This window comes from Orcinus orca, chromosome 12 (genome assembly GCF_937001465.1).
Source record: "Orcinus orca chromosome 12, mOrcOrc1.1, whole genome shotgun sequence".
Classification (NCBI taxonomy): domain Eukaryota; kingdom Metazoa; phylum Chordata; class Mammalia; order Artiodactyla; family Delphinidae; genus Orcinus; species Orcinus orca.
Genome location: NC_064570.1, coordinates 50298680 through 50317901, shown reverse-complemented (window position 1 = coordinate 50317901; position 19222 = coordinate 50298680). Strand labels below are relative to the sequence as shown.

The following is a 19222-nucleotide window of genomic DNA, read 5'->3' as shown; positions in this document are numbered from 1 at the left end:
ATGAATGAAGGTATGTAAAGTACTTAGAAAAGTACCTGGCACTTAGTGAGTACCCACTAAAGGTTAGCAATTGTTGCTGCTGTTGTTATTAACTATATGATCTTGGTCAGTTTACTTAACCTGCAACTTGCAGTGCTAACTCTCTGGTCCAAATCATAGACATCTCTGAACTGTACTATTGTTAATAGTTTCCTAACTAGTCTCTCTGCTTCCACTTAAAAAAAAAATTACATATATATGTATAATAGTTTTATTGAATACCATACAATATAAAAATACATACATATATAAAAATATATGTATATTATATATAATAGCATTATTGAATATCATACTATTCCTCCGTTTCTGCTTTCCTTTTGAATTTCTATTATCTTATTTTCTGCAAACGGATTAATCTTTTAAAAAACAAATTGTGACACACTCCTGATCAAAACCTTCTACTTGATCTTAATGCTATCACATTCACACTATTTACCGTGGCTTACAAGACCATACATGATCTGGTCCTTCCTCTCCTTTCCAACTTCACCTTGTAACATACTCCACCTTGTTCATTTAAATCAGCCACGTAGACTTTCTTTTCTTTCTTTGAAAATGTGAAGCTTATTTCCATTTTCACTTTAGGGTTTTTGCCAGAGCTCTTCGCTCTGCCTGGGAAGTTCTCCCAGATCTTCCTCAGGGCTGACTCCTTTGGGCATTCAGGTATCAACTTATGTCACTTCCACAGGGAAGCTTTTCCTCATAATCTATAGGAGTCCTCAATCATTCCCTAGCATAGTGCTTCTCAGTCTTCAGTGTGCATATGAAACACCTATGTGTTTTGTTAAAAATGCAAATTTTGATTCAGACCCCTAGGGTAGGGCCTGAGATTCTGTACTTCTGTTGAGCTCCCTGGGGACGCCATGCTGTTGGTCAGAGGTCCTAGGATATCACTCTGTTTTATTTTCACCAGCATACTGATTATTATGTGATCTGTTGTTGCTCTTTATTTAATTTTTTGTCTCTCTTCCCCTTGACTGGAGGGAAGGCTCCATAAGGAAAGAAATTTGTTTTTAATTGTTGTTTCACCAGTGGCATGAATAGTGCCTGAGCTATAGTTGGTTCTCAAGAAACCTGAGTGAATGAATCAATGAATAGATTTATCCATGGATTTTTTTTTAAATTATCATTTTTTAACATCTTTATTGGAGTATAATTGCTTCACAATGGTGTGTTAGTTTCTGCTTTACAACAAAGTGAATCAGCCATATGCATACATATATCCCCATATCTCCTCCCTCTTGCATCTCCCTCCCACCCTCCTTATCCCATCCCTCTAGGTGGTCACAAAGCACCACACGGAGCTGATCTCCCTGTGCTATTCGGCTGCTTCCCGCTAGCTATCTGTTTTACATTTGGTAGTGTATATAAGTCCATATCCATGGATTTTTAAGTTATTTGTATAATAGGATTATTGTGAGGAGTAAAACAAGTAATTATGTTAAGTTACTTAACCTAGTCCCTGGCACACAGTAGGTGCTCAATAAATGTGAGCTGCTATTATTAGAATTTCCTTCTAAAACTGTTTTGACAATTATTTTTAAAACAGTGGTTCTTAATCAGTTTTTGTTCACTTGTTTGAAAATCTGAAGGAATCTGTAGTATATTTAGAGATCTTACCTCAGAAGAAATGCAAAAACATACACACACACAATTTTCTTTTAATTTCAGAGGGCTCTCAGACCATCCCGCCCCTTCCCTGCCAGTTGACTTGTCATGGACCCCAAGTCAAGACCTTGTTTAAAAAAAAACAACCTACGTGTATATAACAATTCTTGTTAGGGCTGTTAGTGACAATTTGCCTTTTTCTAATTTCTTTTATAATTGTTGCTGTTGAATTGCCTCTTCTTTCTGTGTTATAGGTTACCATGTGCCATTAAGAAGAGCATAAATGTGGTTTATTATATTATTATTTTTTAAAAAATATTTATTTATTTATTTGGCTGTGCCGGGTCTTAGCTGTGGCACCCGGGATCTTCGTTGCGGCGTGTGGGATCTTTTAGTTGTGGCATGCAGGATCTTAGCTGCAGCATGCGGGATCTAGTTCCCTGAATAGGGATCGAACCTGGGCCCCCTGCATTGGGAGCAAGGAGTCTTAACTACTGGACCACCAGAGAAGTCCCTGTTATATTACTTATTAATGCCATGAGATTGTTTAAGTGGAACATATTAGCATAGACTGTAATACTGCAGAACTTCAGAAGAATTTTTTTGTTCTAAACCTCCGTCTTCAGATGAAAACTTAAATATTGGGGGAAATCGCTTCTTCCCCTGCCGATAGCACCCCCACAAACAGACAAACATGGCGTATATCCCTGAAACTTGCCAAACTAACTGTAAGAAGCATGCCAAGCATTAAACCCACAGAGTGACACAGGACAAGAAGGGCAAGGACTCTCTGAATGCCCAGGGAAAGCGGTCTTATGACAGGAAGCAGACTAAGCTGCTTTTCTGGAAAAAAGGCTAAAACTGCAAATGGAGATTGTGCTGAGGCTTGAATGCATTGAGCCTAGAAAGTGCTGCAGAGTTAGAGAGTGCTGACTGTTCAGACCAGCAAGCATTTTGAACTGGGAGGAGATAAGAGAAAGGGCTAAGTACTCCAGTTCTAAACTTCATCTTTTGTTTTATTGTGAAGACAATAAAATCTGGAGGTTATGTTCACTTCAAAAAAAAGTTGAAGCAGGGGGAATTGAAGTAATAACAAATACACTCAGAGCCTGGGGAAACTCATTTATTTTCCTTGGGGAGAAAAATTGAAGTAATTGTTAAAATACTATCTAGAAAGTTATAATAGATTATTCAGATGCTAAGACATCATGATATTGAGTAAATCTTATAACAAGTGGGCTATGGAGTATAGTGGGATCTTCCTTAAACTTCGTTTAGGAGAAAGTAGTGAAATAAGGTACAAAATTGAGGTATTAGAACAGCGCAGATTTTTTGTGCCTCTAAAATCTTACATTTATGTTTGTAGATTAGTTTGTGGATCTTCAGAATGGCATTTTCCCACTGTCCATTTGGAGTACAATAAGGCAAATTAATACAAATCAAAATAACATGGCAGCAGCATCACATAATTTGTGTACACTGTTGCAGTAACAGATTTAATTTAGTGCAGCTTTTGAGAAGTCTTTTGTGATTCAATTTATACAGCTGCTGTCCAGGCCTAAGCTGGCCAATCTCTCAGCCTTGAGTGTCTTGCCTGACTGATTCTCTCTTTCTTTTTCTTTTTAAAAAGACTGATATTTTTTAGAGCAGTTTAGGTTCACAGCAAAATTCAGAGGAATGTTACAGAGATTTCCCATATACCTCCTGCCCCCCACATGTCCCCTGTTATCAATACTCCCCAGTTATCAACATCCCATACCAGAGAGGTACATTTGTTACAGTCGATGAACCTACATTGACACAGCATCATCATCCAAAGTCCATAGTTTACAATGGGGTTCTTGGTGTAGTACATTCTATGAATATGGACAAACGTACAATGACACATATGCACATTATAGTATATTTTAGGGTATTTTCACTACCCTAAAAACCCTCTGTGCTCTGCCTATTCACACCTTCTTCCTACCTACCCCCTCCCTTTGTTTACTACTGATCTTTTTACTGTCAATAGTTTTGCCTTTTCCATAATGTCATATCATTAGAATATAGGACCTTACAGTATGTAGCTTTTTCAAATTGGTCTTTCACTTAGTTATGTGCGTTTAAGTTTTTTCCATGTGTTTTCATGGTTTGATAGACTCATTTCTTTTTAGTGCTGAATAATATTCCATTGTCTGGATGTACCAGTTTATTTATCCATTCTCCTACTGAAGGACATCTTTGTTGCTTCCAAGTTTTGACAATTATGAATAAAGCTGCTATAAATATGTGTGTGCAGGTTTTTTTGTGGACATAAATTTCCAGCTTCTTTGGGTAAATACCAAGGATAATGATTGTTGGATTGTATGGTAAGAGTATGTTCAGTTTTGTAAGAAACCGCCAAACTGTCTTCTAAAGTGGCTGTACCATTTTGCATTCTCCCCAGGAAAGAGAGGTCCTATTGTTCCACATACTGGGCAGCATTTGTCAGTGTTCTGGATTTTGGCCATTCTAATAGGTGTGTAGTGGTATCTCATTTTTTTTTCCCTTTTTTTGGCCTTGTCACATAGCTTGCATTCCCTGACCAGGGATTGTGAAAGTGCCAAGTCCTAACCGCTGACCACCAGGGAATTCCTTCTCATTGTTCTTTTAATTTGCATTTCCCTGATGACATATGATATGGAGATCTTTTCATATGCTTCTTTGTCATCTGTATATCTTCTTTGGTGTGGTTTCTGTTAAAGTCTTTGGCCCAGTTGTTTTTTTTAAAGTTTATTTTAGTTTTATTTTTGGCTGCGTTGGGTCTTCATTGCTGCGTGTGGGCTTTCTTTAGTTGCAGCAAGCAGGGGCTACTCTTCATTGTGGTGCACGGGCTTCACATTGCAGTGGCTTCTGTTGTTGCGGAGCACGGGCTCTAGGCACATGGGCTTCAGTAGTTGTGGTACGTGGGCTGAGTAGCTGTGGCTCGCGGGCTCTAGAGCACAGGTTCAGTAGTTGTGCACGGGCTTAGTTGCTCTGTGGCATGTGGGATCTTCCCAGAGCAGGGCTCGAACCTGTGTCCCCTGCATTGGCAGGCGGATTCTTAACCACTGCACCACCAGGGAAGTCCTGTTTGGCCCAGTTTTTAATCAGATTGTTTATTTTCTTGTTGTGAGTTTTTAGAGTTCTTTGTATATTTTGGATAATAGTCCTTTATGAGACGAGTCTTTTGCAAATATTTTCTCCCAGTCTGTGGTTTGTCTTTTGAGATCATGGCATTGTCTTCTGCAGAACTGAAGTTTTTAATTTAATGAAGTCTAGCTTATCAATGATTTCTTTCATGCATTGTGCCTTTGGTGTTGTATCTAAAAAGTCAAAGCTATACCCAAGCTCGTCTAGGTTTCTCCTATGTCTCCTGTATTTCTCCCATGTTATCTTCTAGGAGTTTTATAGTTTTTTCTTTTACATTTAGATCTATGATGCATTTTGAGTTAATTTTTGTGTAGGGTTTAAGGTCTGTGTCTAGATTCATTTTTTTTGCATGTGGATGTCCAGTTGTCCTAGCATCATTTGTTGAAAAGTCTTATCTTTGCTCCATTGTATTGCCATTGCTCCTTTGTCAAAGATCAATTGGCTATATTTATGTGGGCCTATTTCTGGACTCTATTATGTTCCATTGATCTATTTGTCTATTCTTTTGGCAATACCACCCTGTCCTGATTATTGTAGCTTTATAGTAGATCTTAAAGTTGAGTAGTGTCCGTCCTCCAATTTTGTTTTTCTCCTTCAGTATTGTGTTGGTTATTCTGAGTCTTTTGCTTCTTCATTTAAACTTGAGAATTATTTTGTCAGTATCCACAAAATAACTTGCTAGGATTTTAATTGAGATGCCTTTGAATCTATAGATCAGGTTAGGAGGAACTGACATTTTGACAATATTGAGTCTTCCTATACGTGAACATGGAATCTCTCTCCATTTTTAAGTTCTTTGATTTTGTTCATCAGAGTTTTGTAGTTTTGTTCATATAGATCTTGTACATATTTTGTTAGATTTACACTGAAGTATTTCCTTTTTGGAGGGTGCTAATGTAAATGGTATTGTGTTTTTTTAAAAAAAATTTATTTATTTATTTATTTATTTTGGTTGTGCCAGGTCTTAGTTGCAGCATGCAGGATCCTTTGTTATGGCATGTGGGATCTTTAGTTGTGGCATGTGAGCTCATAGTTGTGGCATGTGGGCTTCTTAGTTGTAGCATGTGGACTTCTTAGTTGCGGCATGCAGACTCTTAGTTGCGGCATGTGGACTTCTTAGTTGTGGCATGTGGACTTCTTAGTTGTGGCATGTGCACTCTTAGTTGCGGCATGCATGCAGGATCTAGTTGCCCTACAAGGGATCGAACCTGGGCCTCCTGTATTGGGAGCACAGAGTCTTACCCACTGGACCATCAGAGAAGTCCTGGTATTGTGTTTTTAATTTCACATTCCACTTGTTCATTGAAGGCATATATGAAAGCAGTTGACTTTTATATATTAACCTTGTATCCTTACTATAATTACTTGTTAGTCCCAGGAGTTATTTTATTGATTCTTTTGTATTTTCTGTATAGATGACCATGTCATTTGGGAACAGACCATTTTATATCTTCCTTCTCAATCTGTATACCTTTTATTGCCTTTTCTTGTCTTATGGATTTATCTAGTACTATGTTGATAAGGAGTGAGGAGAGGGGACATCCTTGCCTTGTTCTTGATCTTAGTGGGAAACATCTAGTTTCTTACCATTAAGTATGATGTTTGCTGTAGGTATTCTTTATCAAGATGAGGAAGTTCCCTCTATTACTAGTTTACTGAGAGTTTTTATCATGAATGTGTATAAGTTTTTTCAGATGCTTTTTCTGCATTTATTGATCTGATCATGTGATTTTTCTTCTTTAGTCTGTTGATGTGATGGATTACATTAATTCATTTTAAAATGTTGAACCAGGGACTTCCCTGGTGGTCCAGTGGTTAAGACTCCATGCTTCCACTGTAGAGGGCATGGATTCGATCCCTGGTCAGGGAACTAAGATCCTGCATGCCACATGGCACAGCCAAAAGAAAAAAAAAAGAAAAGAAAAAAGGTTGAACCAGCCTTGCATTCCTGGGATAATTCTCACTTGTTTATAGTGTGAAATTCTTTTTATACATTGTTGGATTTGATTTGGTAGTATTTTGTTAGGGATTTTTGCATCTATGTTCATGAGAGATATTGGTGTAGTTTTCTTTTCTTGTAATGTCTTTGTCTTATTTTGGTATTAGGGAAATGCTGGCCTCATAGAATGAGTTAGGAAGTATTCCTTCTGCTTCTAATCCTCTGAAAGAGGTTGTAGAGAATTAGTATAATTCTTTAAATGTTTGGTAGAATTCACCAGTGAACCCATCTGTGCCTGATGCTTTCTGTTTTGGAAGACTATTAATTACTGGTTCAGTTTCTTTAATAGATGCAGGCATATTTAGATTGTCTGTTTCTTCTTGTGTGAATTTTGGCTGATTGTGTCTTTCAAGGAATTTGTCCATTTCACCTAAGTTCTCAAATTTATGGGTTGAGTCGTTCATAGTATTCCTTTATTATCCTTTTAATGTCCATGGGATCTATAGTGATATCCCTCTTTCATTTCTGATATTAGCAATTAGTGTCCTCTCTCCTTTTTCCTTGTTAGCCTGGCTAGAGGCTTATCAATTTTATTGATCTTTTCAAAGAGTCAGTGTTTGGTTTCATTGATTTTCTCTGTTGATTTCCTGTTTTCAATTCCACTGATTTCTGCTCTTATTTCTTTTCTTCTGCTTACTTTGGATTTAATTTTCTTTTTCTAGTTTCTTAAGGTGGAAACTTAGATGATTGATTTTAGATCTTTCTTCTTTCTAATATATACATTCATTGCTATAAATTTCCCTTTAATCACTGCTTTTGCTGCATCCCACAAATTTTGATAAATTGTGCTTCCATTTTCATTTAACTCGAAGAATTTTTACATTTATCTTGAGGTTTCTTCATTGACCCATATGTTATTTAGAAGTGTGTTGTTTCGTCTCTGCATATTTTATTTTATCTTTAAATTAAAAAAACTTTTTTTTGGCTGCGTTGGGTCTTCATTGCCGCGCGTGGGCTTTCTCTAGTTGCAGTGAGCAGGGGCTACTCTTCGTTGAGGTGTGCAGGCTTCTCATTGTGGTGGCTTCTCTTGTTGCGGAGCACGGCCTCTAAGGCGTGCTGGCTTCAGTAGTTGTGGCTTGTGGGCTCTAGAGCGCAGGCTCAGTAGTTGTGGCACACAGACTTAGTTGCTGTGCGGCACGTGGGATCTTCCTGGACCAGGGATCGAACCTGTGTCCCCTGCATTGGCAGGCAGATTCTTAACCACTGTGCCACCAGTGAAGTCCCATAGTTTCTGCATCTTTTAGAATTTTCCATTTATCTTTCTGTTATTGATTTCTAGTTTAATTCCATTGTGGTCTGATGGCAGACATTGTATGATTTCTGTTCTTTTAACTTTGGTAAGGTGTGTTCTGTGGCCCAGAATATGATCTATCTTGGTGAATGTTCTGTGTGAGCTTGAGAATAATGTGTATTGTGCTGTTGTTGGATGAATTATTCTATAGATGTCAAGTTTAGCCAGTTGATTAATGGTGTTGTTGAGTTCAACTAAGTCCTTACTGATTTTCTGCCTACTGGATCTGTCCATTTCTGCTAGAGGGGTACTGAAGTCTCCAACTATGATAGTAGATTCATCTATTTTTCCTTATAGTTCTATCAATTTTTACCTCATGTAGTTTAACTTGATGGTCTGTTGTAAGGTGCATATATATTAACGATTGTTATGTCTTCTTGGAGAATCAACTCTTTTATCTTTATGTAACATCCTTCTGTATATCTGATAACTTTCCTTGCTTTGAAGTCTGGTCTGTCTGAAATTAATATAGCTACTCTTGCTTTCTTTTGATTAGTGTTAGCATGGTGTAATTTTTTCCATCCATTTTTTAAAAATATCTTTATTGGATTATAATTGCTTTACAATGTTGTGTTAGTTTCTGCTCTATCCATCCATTTACTATTCATATGTATGTGTCTTTGAATTTAAAGTGAGTTTATTTTAGTCAACGTGTAATTGAGTCTTGGGTTTTGATCCACTCTGACAATCTTTTAATTGGTTCATTTACACCAATCAATTTCTTTTCAATCTTGGGGGTAGCAGTTTGTCCTGTGTCCTTCCTTCTCTTATGGATCTGAAAAGATACGTTGATTTTTCAGCTTTTTACTTGTTGTTGGGATAGAATGGCGACTTATAAGCTTCTTATATGCAGTACTAGATAACCTATGATTCTCTTTTTATGTCTGCTGATTGCCTGAAGTGATGCCTCATCTTCAGTGTAACTTGGTTTTCCTTTTTGAGAAATGTGAATGAAGTATAAACTACTCAATAAAGATGTTGGGTTAGTAAAAATAAAAGTGGAAGCAAAGGACTTTAAGCCTCTCCAAAGCCAGATCCCAATAGAAACAATGTACTTTGCCCACAGTCCTGATGGTTCCTATGAATAACTTTAAAAATTAGATACTTTATAACTGTAAACAGGAATATGAAGACTGAGGAATATCTACTGGATTTGGCAACAATAGGCATTGCGTGGGGACTTCCCTGGTAGTCCAGAGGTTAAGAATCTGCCTTCCAATGCAGGGGACACGGGTTCTATCCCTGGTCGAGGAACTAGGATCCCCCATACCACAGGGCAACTAAGCCTGTGCGCCACAGTTAGCTGGTGCACCGCAGCTACAGAGCCCACGTGCAGCAACTGCTGAGCCCATGCACTCTGGAGCCCATGTGCTACAACTAGAGAGCCTGTGGGCTCTGGAGCTCACATGCCACGACTAGAGAGAAGCCCACATGCCGCAACGAAAGATCCTGCATGCTGCAGCTAAGACCCAACGCAGCCAAAAATAAATAAATAAATAAATAAATAAATAATAAATATTAAAAAAAAAAGGCATTGAATGAACTTGGCAGAAGCCATCTCAGTAGAAGCTTGATTATAGTGGGTTGAGAAATGAGCAGGATGTGAGGGGGCGGCCAGAGAAAGTAAAGGCAACTCTTTCAAGTGGTTTGGCTATGAAGGGAAAGAGGGAGAGCAGGTGTCAAGTCAAGGAGGTTGTTTGTTGTTGTTGTTATTATTTTAAGAGGAGAGGGTTGAGCTGGTATGAAAAAAACTAGAAGAGAGGGGAAGGGAGATGATATAGTACAGAGGTGATTAATGAAGAGAATGATATCTCTGAAAATGTACGAAGGGAGGGGATTCAAGAAATATTTAATAAGCACCAATCATGTCATGCACTGTTGCCCTCAAAGAGCATATGTTCTGATGGGGAAAGAAAACAAAAAGGTAAATAAGTATCATATAAGGCATTTAGTACAACTAAATATAGTGGTTCTTTAGATATAAATAATAAAAATATATGTGTATAAAATACCAGAGAATATCATGCATAGAAAGATCCTTTTTTTCTTACTATTTCATACTTTTAATAAATTAGTTATTACTTCATGAAACTTGTTTTTCAGTTATGTATATTTGTGTGTATATTGGGTCATGATTTTTTTTCCAAAAAATTGAAATCCACTGATTAGAGGGTGAGTGAAGGCATTAATAGCCCTTGATGGAAAGAGAAATAGCTCTTAAGCTGTAACTGCGGAAAGAAAAGAGAATGGGGTAGATACAGGTGAGTTTGGAAATCTGGTGGTAGGGAGCTGAGGGTGAGTTGAGATTTGTGGAGGAGAAATTAGGCTGGCAGAGGGTTGGAGGAGGAGGCTCTCCAGTTGGGACCATTGTGAACAAAGGCATGGCTATGAAATGAAAGAATGGAAAATGTTTGAGATATGGTGAGCAATCCAGTTTGACTAGAAGGCAACCCACATTATTGAATCTACCTTTGCATTTTCCATTCTACCCCGCTTCCTAACATTTTTGCTGTTGCCATCCTAATATGGGCCTGTATTATCCCCACTTAGAATAGTTTCATAACCATTTTCTCTGTACCCAAATTCATTTTACTTGCTATTTCCAGTTGATCTTGATACATTACTGCTGCAATTTTTTTGTTCTTCCACCTGCACTTAAAACAAGTCAACTTTGGGACTTCCTTGTTGACGCAGTGGTTAAGAATCCACCTGCCGATGCAGGGGACACAGGTTCGATCCCTGGTCCGGGAAGATCTCACATGCTGCGGAGCAGCTAAGCCCGTGCTCCACAACTACTGAGCCTGTGTTCTAGAGCCTGCGAGCCACAACTACTGAAGCCCATGTGCCACAACTACTGAAGCCCACGTGCCTAGAGCCCGTGCTCCGCAAGAGAAGCCTGCACACCGCAGCAAAGATCCAACGCAGCCAAAAATAAATAAATAAATAAATTTAAAAAACCCCCCCCCAAAACAAGTCAACTTTGATATTCCCTATTACCCATTACATGTGGTGGTACTCAGTCATTTCTTTTATCGAAAAAATAGATGCATTTTGAACAGTAGAGGGGGAGTAGTCTGAAAATGCAGGCTGCACCCCTATTATGGATTCCTTGAACCTCAGAATGAGGACACTATCTGTGTTGGGAATCCCCAAGACTACCCCCAGGTTTGGTGATTTACTAGGAAGACTCAGAGGACTCAGCATATGGTTATACTCACAGCTACGATTTATCATAGCAAAAGGATACAGAGCACAATTAGCAAAGGGAAAATACATGTGGGACAATGTTCAGAGAAAATTAGGCACAAGCTTACAAGCGTCTTCTCCCAGGAGAGTCAAACAGAACATGCTTAATTCTTCCAGCAACTTACTGTGACAACAGGTGTGAAATGTTGTCTATTAGGGAAGCTCATTATAGGCTCAATGCCTAGAGTTGAGCCGTGGTTACAAAGGCACCCTCTGCCTAGCATGTGCCAAAATTACAGACTTATAGAAGGAAACTAGGTGTTCAGCATAAATCACATTGTATACGATACAAACATTTAGGCACAGTGAGTCACTCTTACCATTTCTGGGAATGATGGGAACCCAAGTTCCCAGTCAAGGGCCCATTTTTGCAAGCAGGCATTGCTAAGGACGGTAGTCTCAGGCCTGCTGTGTTAACTCTTTTCTGCACACTATTCTTACTTAATGTGATCCTATAAGGTGGGGAAGTGGCCTTAGGGGCTGATTTGGAAATGGGGTGATATGGGCTTGGGAATGAGGGAAATGTGAAGAGGTCAGGACTTTGTTACCCCCTCTTCTTTTCTCAAATAAATTTGGGATCCGATGGAAAGTTTTGTAAAGAAAAAGGTGCTGCTGTTAACATTGCATTTGAAAACCACTCCTTTAGGGAATTCCCTGGTGGCCCAGTGGCTAAGACTCTGTGCTCCCAGTGCAGGGGGTCCGGGTTCGATCCCTGGTCAGGGAACTAGATCCCACGTGCTGCAACTAAAGATCCTGCGTGCTGCAACTAAGACCTGGCACAGCCACAAAAAAAAAAAACTGTTTCCCTTAAAAAAAAAAAAAAAAAGAAAACCACGCCTTTAAACAATGAGATGAATTTTAAGCAAAATATTGATAAAATCACATTGAGATTTTAGCAAGATCATCCTTGTAGTTGATGGAAGATATTTTTAGAGATTGTGGTGTGGTCATGGTAAATGTGAGGCAGGAGGCGATCAGAGGCAGGGAGGCCAAGCCAGAGACAATAAGAGGCCCAGCTGGAGTGGTTGTGTGAAGAGGGGAGGAGGGAATGGATTAGAGAGTATTTAGGATGTAAAATTGAGTAGCACTGATGATTGATTGGCTGAGGACCTGGTTGAGGGCTGGGGAAAGGGTTTGTGGGATGGAGGAGAAGGAAATTAGCATTATCTTAGGTTTCTTACTTGGTTGATTCCAGGGAGTGGAAAAGAGCATTTTCCCTGGTTGTGAGTTTCTCAAATCCTCCAACACTAATGGTTATCCGTCAATTCAGTTCTGGCACTATCTACCTGGAGGTAGCATCGGATCCCCCAAGTTAAAGGGCCAATCCCACAAAAGTGGCCCCACTTCAGAGGCCAGCTGCAAATGGGCTGCCCAAGCTACCCACACTTCCGCACGTCTGACTACAAATTTAGTGGGTTGATACTTAGCTAAATTTGATAATTTACTAGTAATGGTCATAGAAATCAGAAAAAACACTTTACTTATGTTTATCAGTTTATTATAAAGGGTACATAGAACTCAGGAACAGACAAATGGAAGAGATGCACAGGGCAAGGGATAGGAGCAGGGGTGTGGAGCTTCCGTGCCCTCTCTGGGTATGTCACCTTCCTGGCACCTTGATGTTTTCACCATCCTGGAAGCCCTCCATATCTTACTGTTCAAGAGTGTTTATAGAAGCATGTAAGCGTACAATTTTTAAAAATTACTTAAATAATTAATTTTTGGCTGCGTTGGCTCTTTGTTGCTGCGCGCAGGCTTTCTCTAGTTGTGATGAGTGGGGGCTACTCTTTGTTGCGGTGCGTGGGCTTCTCACTGCGGTGGCTTCTCTTGTTGCAGAACATGAGCTCTAGGCGTGAGGGCTTCACTAGTTGTGGCACGCATGCTCAATAGTCATGGCTCATGGGTTCTAGAGCGCAGGCTTAGTAGTTGTGGCGCATGGGCTTTGTTGCTCTGCAGCATGTGGGATCTTCCCGGACCAGGGATCGAACCCGTGTCCCCTTCATTGGCAGGCAGATTCTTAACCACTGCGCCGCCAGGGAAGCCCTATAATTTTTAAAAGCTAACTTGTCAAACAGCATCTATAGCCCAAAGTTTCCCTTTTTCCTGTGAAACCTTTATTGAAGTACAATTTATATACAAATAACATTCATGATTTTAGGTGAACAAGTCAATGAGTTATGACAAATGTATACAGTCATGTAACCACCATCATAATCATAATATAGAATATCTCCATCACCCCTAAAATTTGCTCCTACCCCTTTGCTACCAATCCCATAACCCTATTCCTGGGTTCTAGAAACCACTGATTTGCTTTCTTCCACTAGAAAAGTTTTGCTTTTTCTAGAACTTTGTATACTGTAGTCATATAAAATTAAATTTTGCTTCTGGCTTTTTTCAATTAGCGTAATACTTTTAAGATTCATCTACATTGTTATATTTATCAGTAGTTTTAATTCTTTTTACTTCTGAGTAATATTCCATTGTGTGGATATACCATCGTTAACCCATTCATCAATTGATGGACATTTGGGTTCATTTCAGCTGTTAAATATTATAAATAAAGCTGCTGCTTTGAGTATTCGAATACAAAAAAAAAAGTGGTTATAGAATTTAATCTCCAGCCTCCCCTGCCCTCCCAAGTTGGTGGGTGGGGCTGCAAGTTCCAGCTTTCTAAACACTTGGTCTTTCTGGGGACCAGCCGTGTCCTGAGGTTATCTTGGGGCCCTACCCTGCGTTCATTAACATATGTGGGATGGAAAGAGCTCATTATGATAAACAGAAAACACTCTATCACTTAGGAAATTCCAAGGGTTTTATGAGCTCCGTACTAGGGACTGTGGACCAAGGGCAAATATGTTTCTTATACCACTCTGGTAGACATCTCAAATTGCTGGAAACCTTATGGAACTCTCAACCTATGCCTCCAGCTTCAACATGAACCCAAGCCTTGTTCTTGGTCCTATGAGGCCTAGGCTTCCAAGAGACCCTTAGTCCGGTTCTCTTTTGCAGGCTGTAAGCCCCCTGTATTAGTTAGGGTACAATTTAGGCCTCCGTAACAAAGAGACCCTAAAATACACTGCTTGAAAAGCAAGATAGACATTTATTTTACATAAAAATCCCGGCAGGTGGTCCAGAGCTGGTTTGGCAGCTCAGCATTGTTAGGGAACTTTGCTCTGCTTTGCTCAGCATTCTGTGCGCCTCTCCTTGCCAGGTTGGCTCTTCCAGCTGCAGTCATGGCACTTTCTTTCCAGTCAGAGGGAGGGAAGGGAAGGGGAGGAGTGGGATTCGCCCTTTCCCTTTAAGTGCTCCAGAGCGGAGCTGCACACATTTCAGCTTACATCCCATTGTTCACATGACCATCCTGGCTGCCAGAGAGGCCAGGATATGGAATATTTCACTCGGCAGCCTTGCACCCAGCTAAAACCTTTATTCAGAAAAAGGGAGAGCAGTTATTAGAGGATAGCTCTGCCCTATCCCTAACAGTCATGGTATATTTAAGGATTTTTTTTTTCCTTTTTTAGAAAATGATGGAAATAATGTTGTGACTGTTAATTCTTTTCCTAAATTAAGTAGTTTTCATATTATTGAAATAAAGGAAACATGGTATTCAATGGAACAAGAGAAACAATGGCAAAATACCCTTGTAAAATCTTTGTCTAAAAATGTGCCAGTTTGCTGCTCACTGAACCTGCCCCAGATAAGGAATGGAGTTATAACTGGACCTTACCACAGACAATCAATTTTCTTCCCCAAGAAGCTAAAAAAAGGATTAACACACCTCCCTGCTTTGAAACAGACACTCTGTTGTGTCTCAACTCTTTGTGTTCAACCTAAAGGTGATGGAAAAGGGAAGGAGTCTCGCAAGAAGTGTGCTGAATTCAATGTGGTAACATCTGAATGCTGTGTTGTTTTAGACAGCGAATAAAGAGGCAGTAGAAAACCCTTTGTGACTAGTGTCTAAGTCTCTGTCTTCGTACTGAAGAACCAGATTTAGGCCTAATGCAAAGAAAGGTACCACCCCTGCTGTGAAGAAGGATGTGACGAACCCAGGTGGCTCATTCATTGGAGTGGAGGCAAAGCAGACATTCCATTCTTCCTGGAAGAGGGGTTGTAGTGATAGCTTATGAGTTTGGGGTTTGTTAAACTGAGACATTTATAAATATATTTATGTTACAAAATGTGTTTTATATTATTATTTTCATCAAAGTGATATTTACAACAACTGCTCAAATATAATTATAACTGGTTAAAAGTTTTAATGTGGCCATTAAGAAATAATGTAGAGCACTATGAAATATCTTCATTTCAGAAAGTCTAAAATTTTATATATATTTTTGTTTATAGCCTATACAGTTCAGACAGCCAAGAGTATGTCTTCAACTGCTGCTACAGAGGTTTATTCAAAAGCTTTAGCTGTTTGCCATGGACCACTGGACCACTATGACTTTCTGATCAAAGCTCGTGAGCTAAAGGACGATGAACATCAAAGAAGAGTCATACAGTGTTTGCAGGAATTACATGAGGACCTTAAAGGATACAGTATAGAGGCAGAAGGCCTTTTTTCTAAGGTAAGGTTTGTGTGACATTAAAGATTGAACAGTTAAAAATGTAAGCATTTAAAAAATGAATTAAATGCAGTTGGGTACAATGATGAAAGAGCTTGAAAATTTCCTACCAGTTCCTTTAAACAAGCTCTGTTGGATCCCCATTTCTGACCTCTTGATGTTCCATAGCTTTCTTTCACCTTCAGCGGGATTCAGATAGCTTCATATTGAGGTATTTAAAAAAAAAACCCTAAATACCAGTCAAAGTGAAAACTTGTGTGCATTTCAAAGCTTCTCCCTCTCTCTAGGTTAGGCCTGGCCCAGGATCAGCAGCAGAGAAGAGGGGGTGACTTGTTCTTCTCTCTCTATTCTTCTCCTCTCTCTGCTTGCTTGGCTTCTCTAGGCTCAGAATGAGGGGGATAGAAGATTAGAGTGAAACAGCAGAGTCTGAAGTGACCAGTTAAGGGCCTTTTGTGTGGTAGATGCTGACATGCTAGCTTTCTGTGAGGGGCACTGGGTGGATTCTTCAGGACTCCCATGAGGACCTCCCTGCTGCTCCACTCTGTGACTGACCTCTTACGACTCTAACAGAACACCTCACACCACTACGTGGGGCTGAGACGGCCTTGCCCTTGCACTTAGCCTTCTTAGAGGGGTCCTTTCGGGACAGCGCTAACCAGGTCACCTTTATGGCGTCTACTTAGGCCACGGGAAGTATAACATCTCATTTCTCCAACCCCTTCTGCATGGGCAGCTTCAGTCAGTCTCCTGCCCTTGGACTTCTGCAGATATAAGAAGCAAGCACCAGTGTCTGTCTTTGTCCTGTGCACCCCTATACTCCCGGGGACACGTGTCAAGTTCTTCCATGAGTTCTTTCACACCCTGCTTTGGTAGCTGTCTGTAGATTTTCTCACCTAAATGAGTATCCACCCCATTTTTTCCTTAATGCTAATCTCCTTGGATGTTTCTCTTGGGGACCCCCTGCACTTGGCATGAGGTTCATCTGGGGGAAATGCCACAGAATTCTTTACCCAGCTAACAGCTTTCTGCCTTGATTACTTTGGTTTTAGGGCTGTTTTTTGACTTTTTTTTTCTCTTTTTAAGTAATTCCTGCATGGATACAATTAGTGCCTCTCTTTAGTGTATAGGGGGACCTGTCTCCCCTTGTCCTCAGCTTTGAGTTTTTGCTGAAATTCTGAGACAGCAGGAAAACTCCCATTCCTTATCCTGCTGTAGAAGCCATTGCCATCAGTGGTGTCATCCTCAAATCATGAGGGGTATTAATAGTTATAAGAGTTAGAATATTGTTCAACCTAAGAAACTACTTTTCCTTTGACTGACTGACCAACCCTCCTCCCCCCACCCCGCTACACAAATATTCTTTTATTATAAGATCTTTATAAGAAAGGTATTGTATAACAATGTGTTAGTAGTACTTTATTTAAAAACTCTACTGAAAGTAATTTTATGTTTTAAAAAGCATTTCAGAGTGTAATGAAATAGTTTTATTTTTATATAAGGAAAAGGCTGCCATTGTGTTAACATCTTTCGGTTAAAGGGAATAGAGAATTATTTAGGTCTGAGAGAGAAATGGAGATGTAGAATAAGATTACATAAGAAAATAGCAATGAAGGGCATCTCCATCGCTCAGCCAGGCCTCACAGAGCCTGTGCCAGCTTTCAGCAGTGTCAGCGGCTCTGAAAGCTTTGATGACTTGTAGTAGGAGGTACCCATTGATTCTCCAGAACCCTGCCATTCACATAATCTGCTTACTCTTTGTTCCTTTTCCCCATGCCCTTACCCACTTCTGTTCATTCTACCAGCTTCTCGGTTCTTTTCCTGTATCCATGGTTTAAATTCCTGAGTAAAAATCTGACCGTCCACCCAAACACTTCATCCCTGTTTGGGCAGAGCTTTCACACCAGTTTTCCAGAGGCTGCTAGTTAGCACAAAGATTGGATCTCTGTATAAGGTGCCATCCAGGGCTCCCGTGAGCAGGGCGGTTTCCCTCAGAAGTGGACTGTGAGTGTGGGAGCCAGAGTGTGTTAGCTAATCCAGAACAATGGTTATGGGAAATAATGATGAATTATCCCTTTTGATGGCCAACCTTTTCTCTTTTTCCTGTGTTTCCAAAAGTTGATGGGTGAGTCAAGAAGCAAAAAGTTTGGAAAATACAGATTGCTTAGGTACTGCATACCTAATTATAGTTTGCAATACAGGAGGTCTTCCAAACAAAATAACAACTTTGTTATGTATCATAGCCAGGAAACAAGATGTTTTACTTACCAGATTTTTTTTTTGTTATCTGAAAGTTAAATTTCTCTCATGACTGTTGTATCTTATTCCCTTTCTAGCCCTCTCCCTTTTGGAAATACAGTCCTTTTCCTCCTCCCCACTCTGTATCATCCCTAGGGCTCATCTTACAGGGGTTGGTGAACTTCCATTCCTTAATAAAATATTCCTTAAATTAACTTATCTGGTTGCCAATTCAACAACCTATTTTTTTTCTTTAAAATTATTTGTCTCTTCTTAAGGGTATTTTCCCATACTTCCACCTTTGATTTATAAATTGGCTATGCTGGATTTGCCTAGTAAATAGATAGCTATTTAGCAGTAAGTAAATGCAGTACTTTCTATCTAGAGGCCCTGGTTTTATTGGGTAATTCTTATGTAAGGAGGAAATTTGACAAGTCAGGTAGTTTCAAATGTGTCTAATGAAAGCTTATATTTGTTAAATCCCAATGCATATGTGAATGAATGTTTAGTAAATGGATCGACATCTCTTTATGATAGTATTTGTCCTGTAGTTTCTTTAGCCCACCAAATCATTGTTTTTCAGTGTTTTTCAAACATTGAAAAAGATCCAAATATCAAATGTAATTTGAATAAAACATATATAAAAGCTTTAGTTTTGAAGATTCTAAAGGTGCCACAGACCTACTTCTTCTAAAAATAAAGACTGATATGCTGATTATCAGAGAAGGAAACTTTGGACTGTTAGGTTTTCCAGCAGTAGAACTTTGTTAGTATGTAGAGTTCTTGATTTTGGTAAATAGGGTTTATAATTTCATGGACATTTGATTTTCCCCCCAGCTTTATTGAGATATTATTGACAGATAACATATGTAAGTTTAAGTTGTGCAATGTGATGATTTGATACCTGTATACATTGCAAAACGATTACCATAATAAAGTTAGTTAACACCTATATCCCTTCACATAATTACTGTTTCTCTTTGTAGTAAAAACATTTAAGATCTACTCTTTCGCGGGCCTCTCACTGCTGTGGCCTCTCCTGTTGCAGAGCACAGGCTCTGGACGCGCAGGCTCAGTGGC

General features: G+C 39.4%; 1 protein-coding gene and 1 pseudogene across 9 annotated transcripts in view; both read left to right on the top strand.

Annotated features, from left to right (window-relative positions):
* Nucleotides 1-19222, top strand: part of AFG1L (AFG1 like ATPase) — a 214642-nt gene that overhangs the window by 36181 nt on the left and 159239 nt on the right. For all 9 annotated transcript variants that reach the window (XM_049695305.1, XM_033418719.2, XM_049695303.1 and 6 more), the window contains exon 2: nucleotides 15687-15910. In XM_049695305.1, the coding sequence (XP_049551262.1) occupies nucleotides 15713-15910 (198 nt within the window). In that variant the 5' untranslated portion in view covers nucleotides 15687-15712. The remainder of the gene's footprint in view (nucleotides 1-15686; nucleotides 15911-19222) is intronic.
* LOC117199375 (60S ribosomal protein L36a-like) lies at nucleotides 2164-2651 on the top strand (annotated as a pseudogene).